Here is a 15781-nt window from a genome sequence, read left to right on the forward strand (position 1 = left end):
TGTCTTCGTTATGTATGAAAAATTAACTTTCCATCTCAGTTCATCTGCTAAACAACTGGCCTTTTCTAGACGCACTGTTCTCAAACCAGGGTTGTTTTACAAATTCTTCAGAGCTTAAATGTTTCAATAACTTCTTTTTGCTCAAGGTTTTAAAACATCACAGGGAGAAGGTATATTTATCATGACCCATATAAAATAGTGACTCAGTATTTCAGTGTAATTCCAAGACACGTAATCATGAGGCAGACACTGTGTGGCACATAGTCACTTCAAAAAGAAAAGTCCAACCACATTAATCACATTAATTGTGCTCCAGCTAATCCATCACTGTAACTGACAGTAACTCACTTGTCTACTCACCCATTGCACCACTATTTTACCCTTGATTAGCAGAATGTAACTAATCTCTTATTTATTTAGGTTTCTGAAGCACTTTTCTCGCCCTATGCCCCTAAAGTGTCTTTGACAGTGAAATATTTTATTAGGTGAATTCTAAATAAAAATGTCATACTATATGTAACCTACACTTTCCCAATATAAGCAAATATTTTGTTACACTAAATATATGCATCATTTTAGTGAAGCATAGGGGTCTGTATTAATAGGTAAAATTAAACATTCCTAAAATTAAATTCATACAAGATAAGTGACAGATTAGGCTGTATTTTTAGATAATTAGCTAAGTGTCACAATAATGTTGCTAGCTATAATAATGTATATCTAGCTTCAGGAGAATCTATAGAGAGAAGATTTTATACAAAAATGCCTGCCTCTTTGTAAAAAAAGTCTTCATTGCTATGGAATTTTCTGTTTTCAATATCTAGAACAACCGTAAGTGGTACACTTTCTTAAAAGAAGGAGCAAAGGAGATGGCTAGAGTCCAAAATACAGAGAAGTGATCTGAGAGAACAAATGAGCAGGCTTCAAGGTATCTCAAAGGAAGCTGAGAAGAATTTCACTTCACTTTTCCAAGAACAATAATGGAAATTTTGCACTGCTCATACTGGTTTTAGTTTATTCTTAGAATCAATTTTCATTAAGCACAAGCTCCTTCATCTTACATTTACAGTGGTGCCTTGCATTACGACATTAATTCATTCCAGCAAAATCACTGTTGAACGAAAACGTCATAATGCGAAAAGAAAAAACCCATTGAAACACATTAAAACCCGTTTAATGCGTTCCAAAGGGCTGTAAACTCACCGTCCAATAAAGATCCTCCATAGGGCGGCCATTTCCGCTGCCTGTGCAGCAATGAATCTGTCCCAGAAAACAGCGGGGGCCATTTTGTTTACCCGGTGGCCATTTTGAAACCGCCGATCAGCTGTTGGAAAATCGTCGTTTTGCAAAGAATTGGTTCCTGAAGCAGGGAACTGATCATCACAAAGTGAAATTCCCCCATAGGAAACATCATTTTGCGATTGTAAAAAGTTCATTGTAATGCGGTTTTATCGTTAAACGGGGCAATCGTAATGCGAGGCACCACTGTATATTCCCACATACAACTTAATTCTACCTCTTCACATCAACATTTAATTTATTTTCAAGAGTTTCAGTTTTTTGTTACAGCAAATCCAGTTTTTTTAGTGTTTTTTTTTCTTTTTCTTTCTTGCTTCACCTTGTAGGTAGAAAAGTGACTGTATTTTGTGATGGATATGAGGCATCTGTTTTTTTTATAGGAAAGAAAATGTTTTCCAATAATAGTTTCTAGCTCTTACACCTATTATGTATTATATTTTTTTCTAACAGGTTGCAGAACACTGGAAATAAATCTAAGAGTGTGTGATCTTGCCTTCATTCATGTTTACATTATTTGGAGAAAGCAGATCAAGGCAAAAGAAGATGCACAATCAGGTAGCAATGAATATGTGTAACTTTTTGTGGAGCATGGCAGCTATAGCCACCATCAGTGTGCAGCCATTCAAGAAGCATTCTTCAACTATCATGAAGATTTGTAAAAGGAATACTATCCTCAATTACTTTTCAGAGCTTACTCCCACTGTATTTCCTTGAATATTGCAATTCTTCAAAACTGCAATTGAAAAAAGGAAAAAATTTGGCAAATGCATGTGTCATTTCTATTAGACTTGGAAAAAAAATATTTTAAAATATTTTCCATTGCTAGTATAACCACTTCATCAAGTAAGCCACAATATTAAGCAAATTTCAGAAAAGAAGAAGCAAGGGGGGGGGGGAGCGGAGGAAATGAAGAGTTGTGCAAGCACAAATGAAAAAGCTTCAAAGACTCAGACCTCATTAACGCTTACATTAATAAGAATTATAAAGAGTGCATTGGCTTCATTGTCAGAGCTAATTCAACACATTAAAGCAATATATAATTATTCACATTGTTAATATGTTAATAGCATCTCTTTTCATTCCTTGGTGTATAGCGGGGAGCTAAAGAAAATACATAACAGCAGCAGTATGCATCTGTTTTTAGTCAGAAAAAGAATCTCTCTCTCTCTCTTTGCAAAGGCCTAATTGGTTTATTTTAATCTACTCAACTGTGTTGTATTAATTTCAGGACGAGATTGAACTTCTTAGCTTTAATAGTGTACTATCTAAGAGTACCGGGTCTCCAGAAATCTCCAGTAAATTATATCACAGTAACAATTTGTCCTTTAAGGTTACATTTCTTTCACCAAGCAGAAAAATCAAAGCTTATGAGAATAACAATGAAAAGATTTTCATATTTTGTTCAGCTCACCTTTTACGCGTCTCTTCAAGAGATTTCTCTTCCATTTCATGGTCAATTTTAGCTGAACAATAAGCAGAGAACAAGGTTAGATAATATCTTGGAGCAATATTCTTACTATACATAATTCTAAAGGAAAAGCACTGGGTTAATTTATGTGAGCAATGAAATTCTGTATTTGCACAGAAGTCACATCAATGAAAGTTTTAATAGCAATAAGAAGTAGATGTGAATTATTTTCTGATATCCAAAACTTTTTACCAGTTACTGTAGAAGTTGTTTTGCACATTTAATCTGTTTCTCAAATCTTCTTTCTTTCTGTTCACTTTTGGAAGATAAATTAACAGCTACCTACCCACACATGTACAAATACACAAGAAATGAGCACATTTCAGCACTGCAAAAATTCTGGATTAGATCTTCCTCCCTTAATGGTGAGGAAAACTTCAAACTGTAGTCCAAAAGTATGTGGAGGGCTGCATTTGGCTCATCCCTGATTAGTTTAGTTATACAGAGTTTTAGGAAAAGATTGGAGTTCTTACATGTTCTTCATTTCACACACACACACACACACAAACACACACACAATGCCTGACTACTGAACTGACTAGAATATTCGGACTACACCAACCACAATTCAATGTGATATGTTATTCATTGCCAAAACTAATGTCATCCGAGTACGAAAACACTACCAGAAAGCTAAATTACTACTGGCACAGAAATTCACCAAAGTGGAATTTTGACTATGTATTGGTTTTGGAAAATTTGGTAGTCTTGTACAACATGTTCTCAGTTTATTACTTCCGTCTCATCTGTTAATAGAAAATGATGTTTTACTGTGATTGTGTTTGGCTTTGCATTAATTCTTTTCACATCTGTTTTCCTAAAACTGAACCCTTTTAGACCATGTATTTTATAATTTCAGCCACAATGAAGGCGATTTCCCTGAATCAATGAAAACTTCACCAAAACTGGATGCAAACTACCAATTCTCTGTTTTCATATTCCTAGGCTGAACTAATCCCAAGCTGTTATGAAGCCCACATAGAGAAAGACAGACATTTGCAACAAAATATGTACTGGCAAAATCAAATTTTGAGAGGAACTGACAAATTCTAGAGAAAATCTGTATAAGGGGAATTTTTTGGAGATGTACTCCAAGGAATCATAAATTACAAGGTTGGGCAGGCTCTAAGCTTGCCAACAGATGTTTATGTAACATCAACACTTTGTTTTATACAGTATGTTCAAACAGAATATTTTTAAAACGATCACACCTAAACACCCTCTCTGGCACAGAGATCGCCCTTCGCCCTGGTTTAACCCAAAGCTGTGATTAATGGAGCGAAATAGGAGAAAGCTAGAGTGCATATGGAGGCGGAACCCAACAGAAAATAATCAAATAGCTGTCAGGATCGTGACTAACCTCTACCAATCTAAGGTGAAGCCTGCTAGTCAATCTTACTTTGCTGTACAGATAAGCAAAGCTTCCAATCAGCAGGCGGAACTTTTCTGTATAATTTGCGATCTTTCCAGAACTGGTCATGGTGACTGGCCTCCCAATAGCATCTCACCTGACCAATTTGCAGCCTTTTAAAAATCAAAAGTGGAAGCCATCCCTCGGGATCTTGCCCCCTATTTGAAAACAGTAGATCAAGCTGAGATGTCCAGTGCTCTGTCTTGCACTGTGACATCAGATATGGTGGACAGAGTGCCTAACCACTATCACGCCACCACCTCCTCCCTTGACCCTTGCCCAGCCTGGCTAATCAAAGCAGCCAGGCCTATAACATCTGAATGGGCTACAGCAATAATTAATGAGTCTCTCCAGAAGACACTCATTAGGCCCATTAGCAAGAAACTGAGCTTGGCGGCAAATGATATTGGTAATTATAGGCCCATCGCCAATGTTTCTCTCCTTAGCAAGGTAGTTAAGAGGATGGTAGCCTATCAGCTACAGGCTCTTCTGGATGAAACCAATGCCCTGGATCCATTCCAGTCAGGCTTCAGGCTGTGCAATGGCATGGAAACAGCATTGGTCACCCTCTTTGATGACCTGATGAGGGAGGTCGACAGGACAAAATGTCTCTGCTGGTCCTTCTCGATATCTCAGCTGCCTTTAATACCATCAACCATGGTATCCTCCTGGAGAGGCTCTCTGAGTTGGGAATCAGTGGCCTGACTTTGGCTTGGCTCTGTTCCTTCTTGGAGGACCGTCCCCAGAGAGTGCAGATTGGAGAGAGTTTCTCGGCCCCGTGGAGCCTCAATTGTGGGGTCTCACAGGGCTTGATTATCTCTCCAATGCTATTTAACATCTTTATGAGGCCGCTGGGAGGGGTCATCAGGGGGTGTGGAGTGGATGCTATCTTGTCCCTTGAGCACTGCCTGGGGGCTGTTCAGCAATGGATGCAAGAGAAGGGACTGAGGCTGAATCCGGGCAAGACGGAGGTCCTTCGGGTGGGTGCCCCAGACATCAGTGGTCTGAGAAACTCCCTCTCTTTTGGGAGGGTGATTCTTTCCACCATGAGTGAGGTTTGCAGCTTGGGTGTACATCTGGACCAGGCGCTTACCATGAACACCCAGGTGTCGTCAGTGGCCCGTTCCACACATTTCCACCTTCAGCGGATTGCCCAGTTGCGTCCCTATCTTGATGTGGGGGCGCTCACCACTTTGGTCCATGTGCTCCTAGTCTCAAGATTCGATTAATCTAATGCGTTCTACATGGGGCTGCTTTTGAGATTGACGTGGAAACTTCAGATGGTACAAAATGCCACGGCCAGACTTCTAACTGGGGTAAAGAGGCACTACCATATTTCCCCCATTCTGGCTGCCTTGCATTGGTTGACCATTCATTTCCGCGCTGATTTCAAAGTTCTTATGATTACTTATAAAGCCCTAAATGGTTTAGGACCTTGATATCTGGCAGAGTGCCTTTTCCTGCCCAGGTCTGCCAGCGACACTTGTTCTAGCCAGGCCAGGCAATTGAGGGGCCTAACGCCGAAAGAACGAGGAACTGGGCCTTCTCGGCAGTGGTCCCTCACCTCTGGAACAACTTGCCCCTAGAGATCCGCCTGGCTCCCTCTCTGGGTGTCTTTAGAAGTAAACTTAAGACATGGCTATTTTAGGCAGGCTTTCCCTCCTACTGTATTTTAATATCTACATTTTTACAGCTTGGATTTTTGCATGCCATTGGTTTTATTATTTTTAAATTTTGTAATGCCGCCCAGAGTAGACTATCTGTTTAGATGGGCGGGGTATAAATCTAAATAAACAAATAAACAAATAAACAAATAAACAAATAAACAAATAAACAAATAAACACACACACACACACACACACACACACACACACACACACACACACACATACATACATACATACATACATACATACATACATACATACATACATACATACATACATACATACATACATACATACATACATACATACATAAAATGTGATTTTTCTTGAAGCAACCTATATTCCATCTGCAAAAGCTTTCCACAAGTTTTGTCCACATCCTTTTTGCCACTTGAAGTTTTCTGGCAGTGGACTTGATTATTTAAATTTTTAGGTTTTTGGATTTTCTCCCCTATTATGCAGAAAACCTTTATTTTTTAGTTAGCTTAATAAAGATATATGTCACCACAGCATGGATTTGGGAATTTAACTTATGGGTGTTGTCACTAGACAAAATGGTTGGAAAAAACAAATAAGAGACAAATAATCATCTCTGAAATGGAGAATGTGATAAAAAAGAAATAAAAGTGTGCTGCCTAAATACTGCCCCATAGCATTTAAAGCACTCTCTGGGTGGTTTACAAATTAATTATGTAGGCTATACATTTCCCCACCCAGCAAACTGGGTACTCAATTTACTGACCTCAGAAGGCTGGAAGGTTGAGTCAACCTTGAGATGGCTACCTGGGATTGAATCTGGGTTGTGAGTTTTGGCTGCACTACTGCAGTTTAATCACTGTGCCATGAGGCTTAACTGATAAGTTTCATGTTCCCTGAAAATCTTCTCTAGTGGATTGGAAAATCCTGCAGAAGAGAATACAAGGTGGTGCTGATAACAGCAGGGAATGGGAGAACTGATGGAAATTATCTTCCCTATTCCAAGCAGAATACCTTGAGCCAGAACAGTGATGGACACAAACTCTGGATCCAGCATTCTCAGGAGAAAAATTAAAAGATTATTTGCGGGGTGTCTCTATAAGTAATCAATGAAAAAAGACATGGTGAATATGAAAACTTGACCAATTAATACTATATTCAAGTTACCAGGTTCATGGATCTTAAATCCAGTAAAACTCAGACAACACAGGAAAGTACGGAGGGAGATAAGGTATAAATGATGGATAAGTACAGAATTTGAGAAGTTCTAGAATAAAATATTCTGAATACAAGAAGAAATAGCTAACAAATTCAGCATTACAGCCATGATTAAACTTAATTAAATGCATTTCAGTAATGACTATAGACTTTCTATACTAGAATCTGATTGCCTTTTTACTGAGAGTAACAAAAGTGAAAATCATTGTAGGATGGAAAGTATGATCAACACGAAAGCTTGGCACTGAAAGAGAATGGGGGTAGAGTGAGGAAACAATAGCAATGGAAAAACTGACAGATCCGTTTTAAAGAGGACGTGGTTAAATAAGATCACTTTCCCCCTTAAAGCATGTAGAAACCTAGTCCATGGAAACAAAATCAACAGAACAGGAAGTACTCCAGGAGCTGATGACGAAGAGACCACATACTCAAATTTTTTATGTTTTCAATTAGTTTAGCCATATTACTACAGAACTGGTTGTTGATTGTTCATTAGGCACAGCGATGCTATGTAACCGTAAAATATCCAGAAAATGTTAATAATTAATTTGTTGCCTTGATTAAGTATGGAAATAATAAGTAAAAATGAATAATAAAAAGACTGGCTATTAAAGCAAAACAGACATTCTGTATCAGAGGAAGTAGGCTGTAACCCAGTAAAGCTCACACTGAAATTAATCTGCTTGTCTTAAAATGACACAATATTTTTGATTTTCTTTTGACATTTTGTAAAACAAACATTTTTATAAAAATTGACAACATTTTAAATCACTGCATTAGAGCAGTGGTTCTTAACCTTTGTTACTCGGATGCTTTTGAACTGCAACTCCCAGAAAACCCAGTCAGGACAGCTGGTGGTGAAGGCTTCTGGGAGTTGCAGTCCAAAACTCCTGAGTAACCCAAGGTTAAGAACCAGTACATTAGAGAGATGTTATTGTTCAGTACACCAAATCAACATTATACAATGTAATTCTAAAAATGGGGCAGAATAAACCACAAATTGTAACTTTGAAACTGAATTTCCGATCAGCACCAAATTTGACATAGAAGTAACATACAGTCTGCTCTTGTTCTGTGCCAAATATGAGGAATTTGAGCAAAGGGTTTTCAATTAATGAATTTTTTTAAAAAAAGCAAAACAGTTTTACTCTCCCCATCCTACCCCACACCATTACCCCTCGAAACAATTCAAACTTGTTGAAAAACAGTCTTGATAATAATTGCTTTTTGTTCAGGTGAGAAGTATTTAATTGATTTTAAAAAGGGGATCAGTTTCTGGGATTATTCCTTATTTAGTGTCACTTTATGAATGGTAGTGAGCACAAGAGGGTATCCTGTAGACCATCTTGATTGCTGCCATTGGTGTTATCTACAGGAATCAATTTAATAAATATCCATAGGCACTGTTATAGTGACAAAGAGAGGGGCATGATTTAAGAAGTCCGAATTCTGGGTGAGTCATCATCACACCCACACAGGTGTTGTGAGGGCACAACATCCACCTCCCCTGCAATTCACCCATTCCTCGGGTGACATGAGCTTCTCTCCCCTCCCCACCCCAGTGCAACTGGCCACTGAGTGGTCAGCTGAGAGAGAAAGCAGAAGACAGAAGAGCAGGTGAGTGGCCAGTCATGCTGTGGGGAGGGGAGGGCAGCACACATCACCCAAGGAATGGGCGAGCACTCAGAGGAGATGGGTGATGAAAGAAAGCAAGACAGAGAAAGAGAAAAAGAAGAGAATAAATGCCGTCCCTTCTGGTCTCCATTTCACTCTTCAGTAACAATCACTCCTTTTTCACGTAACTGAATATAGGACAGGAGTAATCTCAAATGGAAGACTACACAAATCTTTTCATCTGCTCATCTCTGAATCTTTTTCTACGTGCTTGCTGCAAGCATTTGTCTAATTTTCTGAGATTCTATTTACAGTTCACTCCAACATGTTTTCTTCATGAGTCAAAATTACTGTCTTTGTTGTGAATCATACCTCTACGGACTTAATAATTTATTTATTTTCATTGAACTGAGACTGCTAGAATGGACAAATCCTTTGACAGCATTTCTCTCATCTGCATTATGCAAGCAAAAGAATGGGAGGGTTTCAAAAGTTTTGTTCATACAGTTCTTTTTGGGGGAGGAGCACAATTCAATTTGGCATCAGAGGAAAATTCCAACAGCAGCCATACATAGTGGGCAAAATTTTGTGGGCACGGTTCTGTTTGTGTAAACAAGATCAGGGCACAAAAACAATTCGTTTAAATTAGACTGAAGCTTCCAATCACTCTGTTTCAGCTTTTGAGGCTCCTGAGGCTGTGTGTTTCCTGGGGGAAAGCTTTCAGAGCTTCAGGACTGGGGATGTGGAAAGCGAGTTTTTAACAGTTAAATATCACCACTGAGTCATCCAGTGGCAGTTCTAATCCTGGTGGCTGTGATCCAAGAGCATTTTAAAAAAAACTATTAAAAACTCCCTCTCCCATCTCAAGGCTCTCAAAGCTTCCCCATGGCAGAATGGGGTCATAGGGAGCATGAAACATGGGGATTGGAAGCTTCACATTAATTGAAATCAATTAGCACCCCAATCTGGTTTATGCCAGCAGAACTGTGCCAACAGGATTTTGCCTTGTTTAACAGCAGGCCTGCTATTACTCTTCCTACATGTAGGCATCCTTCAGTCTCGAAAGACTATGGTAATGTGCTCTGTATGGAAGGACTTGGAACAGCATCTAGTGTGGCTGAGGAGGCCAATTCGAGAGTGACAATCTCTTCCACACTGAAGACAAATCCAATCTGTCCCCTGTCCAGCTCCCTGGTTTTGCTGCTTTTGTGACTTCCTCTTTGCCTCGGCCTGCTGGACAAGGGTCTCTTCAAATTGGGTGAGGCTGTGATGTAATGCCTGCCTCCAGGATGAATGCTCATATGTCAGAGTTTCCCATCTGTTGAGGTCCATTCCTAAGGCCTTCAGATCCCGCTTGCAGATATCCTTGTATTGCAGCTGTGGTCTCCCTCTTGGGTGATTTCCCTGCACTAATTTTCCATACTCTTCCTATACATACTATATAAACAGGGTTCAAAATGAGAAGCTTAGACATCAAGCATGTATTACCTACTCCCATTGTATCAGTGCCATTAGTAAACACAAGGAAATGCTGGCAATTATTTGAGCCAGCACACTGAGGCTATAAATCAGATTCATGAAACTTGGATCTGCCTTTACACTTTCCAGGCAGAGAACGAGAATTGCTGAAAGGTATCACTTTGTTTTTCACTTTCTCAATGGCTACATGAAAAACATAATAAAAAAAACACAGAAAGAACTTATCATGTTTTTAAAATGTTTATTGCCCCCTGATGTGAACTAATAAATTAGCAGTAGCCTAGAATCTTGCCAGTTTGGAAAAATGCCAGACTACAGAGGATAAACTATAGAAGCGTAACTGGGTTTTTTGTCACTGGTGAGGCGACATTTCTGTGAGATAAAGCTAACAAGATGTGGTGTCAGCATACTGAGACAGCCCAGATTGCTTTGACATAAAAAGGTAGATCCCAGAGCACCGCAGCATTGTTTTTCAGAAAGGATTTTAATTCACAGTTTTATGGGTCACGGATTAGTTTTGTTCCGAATGTATGTTGGAGTCAGATATGACTGTTACAGCATCCAAGTGGAGGTCAACAAACTATATTCTAGGTAAAGGACATACAACATAAACTACTTGGTTATTTATATGCTAGTAATGTGTGTGTATGGAAGCTGTGTTTGCTACTTAAGGTTGACATTTTTAAATTCAGTTGGTTGAACTAGCCAAACATCTCATAAACTAAAAGCAAGAAACAAAAAGTATGGTGATGTCATCAACCGTGCCTGTGCGTTGGTAATAAAAAGGTCCTTGCTTCTCTCTCTCTCTCTCTCTCTCTCTCAGTGCCTAGGTTCCCTTTCAGGGCCACAGATGCCAAGGAGTCTTAAACATCTGAAAACCACTACTGCCAGTCCATCTGCAGCTGCCAGAACTAGCGGTGGTGACCTTCAGATATTTAAGACTACCTGCTTCCATTTCACGTTGCCGTCTGCTTGGCTTATTTTGTGTGCCCAGCATTGGGCTTGAGTGATAGTAACCTTTGAACTGCAGAGCCAGAAGGGACCTATGGATCATTGAGTCCAGTCCTTCTCAGGGAGGCACCGTAGAAAATTGAACTTCCAACCTCTGGCTTTGCAGCTGGAGACCTAAGCCACCGAGCTATAATTTCTATCTCTGAGGTAAAACTGATAGCCTCAAACTGATTCTAAAAAGATCACAGACTCCATTTTGCTACTTACTTTAAAGAAGAGAATATGGCCGCAACATCTGGCCAAGATGTTTTGGGGGGGAATTTTTTCTTTTTTCAGTGGCTTAATTTTAGTAGTTCACTAAAAGTATCACCTGTCCTTTGGGATTCTGCCTTATTCATTCTTCCAAAGAAACAAACACACAAAAAATGATATGTTATTTATCATCATCATGTGCTATCAAATCAATTCTGACTCATGATGACCCTTTTCTGGGTTTTCCGGGCAGAGAATACTCAGAAGTAGTTTACTGTTCCCTTCTTCTGGGGGTGCCTTGGGACTGTGCGGCTTGCCCCCAAGGTCACACAGACTGGCTCTGATCACAGAAGGCAAAAAGGGGAATCAAATTCCCAACCTCTGGCTCTATAGCCAGATACTTAAACCGGCTATCCAGCCAGCTTGCTCTCTCCTATTATTTATACATGTCATTTATTATTTATAGTTATTTATATTTCTTTTCACTGCTATACTTCATATGAGATCCAATCTATATAGAGATGGAGTTTACCAGGCACATTTCTTCGAGAATGTTTAGATTCCGTTGTATAAACCACAGAGGAAAACATTTGCTAAAGTACATGGGCTAGCAGCCCATCTGTTCTCTTTTCCTAACCAAGAAAAAGATTTTAAAAAGTGCCCTAAAAAAATCAGAGTTAGCTAGAGCAGGAAGGTAAGTAGACTTAGAGGGGTAGTTACACCAGAAGCTGTAGCTATTCTTCGGTCATGGTTGGGAAGTGACAAAACAAGTTGGCATAGAAAGTTATGTGAGGTAATTGGCAGCAAAATGGCTGGGACAAAGATCAGCTTGCCTAGCTACGTTCTCAAGAGTAGAAGGCAAGAGGTGAAGTTCATATACAGTGGTGCCTCGCTTAACGAGCGCACCGTATAACGATGAAATCGCATAGCGATCCGTTTTTTCGGATCGCTAATGCGATCGCTCAACGTTTTTTAAATGGGGAAAAATTCGCTTTGCGAAGACCGGTAAGCGTTTCGCTTACCGATCTTCGCAAAACGACCCCCAACGATCAGCTGTTCGGCGGCCAAAATGGCCGCCGGAAGCCAGGAAATGGCCTAAAATGGCCGCGCGCAGCGTTTTCGCGCCCTCGTTAAGCGAGGCGAGGGCGCGAAAATGCCTGCCGGCCATCCTGAAGCTTCGCTGAACGGTGAGTATTTGGCCTATTTGGAACGCATTAAACGATGTTTAATGCGTTCCAATGGAAATCACTGCCCCGTTCAGCGATGCTTCAGCATAGCGAAGGTTAATCCGGAACGGATTAACCTCGCTATGTGAGGCACCACTGTATTTGATCTGTATCCTATGTGAAGTGGATCTGAGTTGTTGTTCCATGTATGGGACTTAAGGCTGTGGGATGACAGACAGCTTACCGGGAACTCATCAATTTAGAGGGACATGAGGTCCTCCAGATAATTACCCAATTCCCTATGCATTGGAAAGATTTTCACATACTCAGTTTGAGTCATTTAAATAAAACATAGATACTACAGAAAAGGCTAGACTGAACTGACAGCAGATACACAAACAGCTTGATTAAAACAAACAAACAAACAAACATTTAATCAATGAACTACATTTACTCAATGTTCATTTCAAGAAATTAAACTTCTGAAAGAGTTTTGAAATTCCATTTCATTTCTCCCAAGAACACACACTATATAAACAGTCAAATCCTCAAAGGTGCCAAATGCTGCCCTCCTTTCCCCCTAAACTATCTTTGTGTGTGCAGTCTAGATGAAACAACGCATTGATTATGCTTGTGTAAACAAGAGCCCACAAGGAAAAAAAAAATTCAGATCAAAAGCTTGTCAAATATTGAGCAGCAAAGAGAAATCCTATGTGAGCTCTTTTCAAGTCTGAATTCAGACCAGACAGATAAAAACAAAGGGATTTTAAGTACATAATGTTACTTAACTATGGAGTATAAACAAAGGTGTTTTCCCCCCAAATCCATTTCCTGTACACTACTGTAAAACACTCAGTTAAAAAATGTGTGTACAACCCCATATATTTTTTTCATAAAGCAAAGGTGGGGAGAACACATGTGCAGAGGAGAACCAGCAGATATAAGAGGCATATATAACCCCACTACCCAGTTTCCCTGTTCAAATATCACACCGACATCCAGCAAAATAATTATTCATATTTGCTTTTCCCAACTACGGTATTTTTTTCCTGGGATAAAGTAACCCCATTTGGAGGAAACACAAAGAAGGCACATGAAGAAAAGAGTGGCAGTAATGTTAAGCATACCTACCTCTAATTGCACTTTGTTAAAAATTTCTCCTAATACATTCATATTATCCTTGCAAATATAAGTCTCCATCAACATGTATTTCTGCCCATAAGTATATATAACATGTATTTCTGCCCACAAGTGTATATTGTGGGAAGGCAAACAGTTCAGAATTACAGAAATATTTATCCATCTGTGTTCACAATTTCCATATCTCTTTATTTGTTACCACCATATATGTTTATACCATTATCATGGTCCAATGTATTATTTCATTAAACCTGTTGCATGTTTCATCATTTTCTTTGGCCAAACTCTGCCAAGCTCTTCTTGAACTAACTTGGAAATGCTTTAGCCCTCCACATTATACCCATGGGAACAGCTCAAGATTATTTTTGTGAACTGATTTAAGGGCCCAAGATAATGCTGCTGAGAACACCCTGAATCTAAAAGCTTCTGAAGTGATATGAGTGGTGCCAACAAGTAAACAGAAACAGGACAACATTGAAGTCTTCTACATCCCTCCTCCCACTCTGAGACTGAAGCATCCTGGCCCAAATTCTGTGATTTGTATGCACCAGTGCTAAGTCCAGCATCAGAAATTAGAGTGGCAAATTACCACCACTTAAGAAGGTAAAGACTGTATTTCTTGTTGGATGCCAAATCACACAACTTGAGCGCAGCATCATCTTCATCATAATCAACAACAAAAGTACACACACTGATTTGTGATTGAGTAACAATTTCCACATTTAAATTTACGTTGTTAGTCTTACACTGGCAGAAATATCTCATAGGATTCTGGTCACTGGGTAGCAGTGGCTTGGAAAAGAACATGTAAGGGAAACTAATGCAGCTACAGTGTCCTTACTATTACTTCCATGTCACTCTAAGGCTCTCCGTTTCATCCTGCTGCTACCCAGTGTGCCACAGTGATGAAGAAAGTCAGCATGTCACAGCAAGAGAGAGGCAGGGAGGGAGGAAGAAAGGGAAGGAGAAGATGGTAATACAAAAATCTTCCTCCTCCCCTGGTGTTACTGTTGCTTGATTGATAAACTAAGAGCAGGAAGCAATCCTTCCTTTTTCCATGGGGTAGGTCATTGAGGACAAGAGCTAGGAGCGTTGTTTCAGGCAAAGACTGAAAACTTGTATTTTGACAGGAATGTGTACATTCCTTTTGGATCAGAATTTATCCCATCACAGACCCAAACACAACCTGCACTCCACTTTTGAGGTTGGGACCTGATCCACACAATAAAAGGGCATGCAATTAAAATAAATAATAAAAAATAAATAGCATGCGAACTGCATAGTTCAGTGGTTCTTAACGTGGGCGATAATGCCCCCCAGGGGGCGATTTCGTTTTTCAGGGGGGCAGTAGAAAGAAAAGGGGCGGCGTGGGGGCGCTGGAGCAGAAGGGGGCGGTACGGGGGCGCTGGAGCAAGCCAAACCTGTGAAGATGGCTGCAGCCTTTTTACAGTGTGCATGAATATATATTTTCCTCCAATTTTAATTTAGTTTCAGACTTTTTGTCTTGAAATTTTTAGTCCCTGCATTTGTTTTTATGCCCTTTTTATATTTCTTTTTGCGTCTTAAAATTCACTTGCAACTAAATCATTAAATGTTACTTTTTGGGGGGCATTTCATTTTCTTGGAATTTAATTTTGTTTTCAGGGGTCATTGGATTTATTAAATAAATAAATAAATAAATAAATAAATAAATAAATAAATAAATAAATACATACATACATACATAAATACATAAATACATAAATACATACATACATAAATAAATAAATAAATAAATAAATAAATAAATAAATAAATAAATAAATAAATAAATAAATAAATAAATAAAGATATCATCACTGCGGGGAGGGGGGCAATGATAACTTCCTCAATTGCTCAAGGGGGCGTTTCTTTCAAAAAGGTTAAGAACCACTGGCATAGTTGAATATGGATATTTGTCAGAATAAACTTCTAGGTGGCAACCAAGGAAACACACTGAGATTGTATTTTTAAGATTTCACATCCCTAGCGCCAGACAATAAGTTAGAAGCTTTAGAAGCTCACTTCTCATCTGAGGAAACTGTTTACAAGCCCCCAGATTTTAAGCTATCCCAGATTGGGAGAATATTGCTTGCATCTCTGTTTTGCATTTAACAATAT

At 39.3% G+C, this 15781-nt stretch overlaps 1 protein-coding gene across 1 annotated transcript in view; it reads right to left on the reverse strand.

Moving 5' to 3' along the window:
- FMN2 (formin 2) overlaps positions 1-15781 on the reverse strand; it is a 245110-nt gene that overhangs the window by 36035 nt on the left and 193294 nt on the right. Inside the window, exon 15 of the mRNA XM_020787324.3 lies at positions 2711-2762. Within this exon, the coding sequence (XP_020642983.3) occupies positions 2711-2762 (52 nt within the window). The remainder of the gene's footprint in view (positions 1-2710; positions 2763-15781) is intronic.

This window comes from Pogona vitticeps, chromosome 1, assembly GCF_051106095.1.
Source record: "Pogona vitticeps strain Pit_001003342236 chromosome 1, PviZW2.1, whole genome shotgun sequence".
NCBI classification, from domain to species: domain Eukaryota; kingdom Metazoa; phylum Chordata; class Lepidosauria; order Squamata; family Agamidae; genus Pogona; species Pogona vitticeps.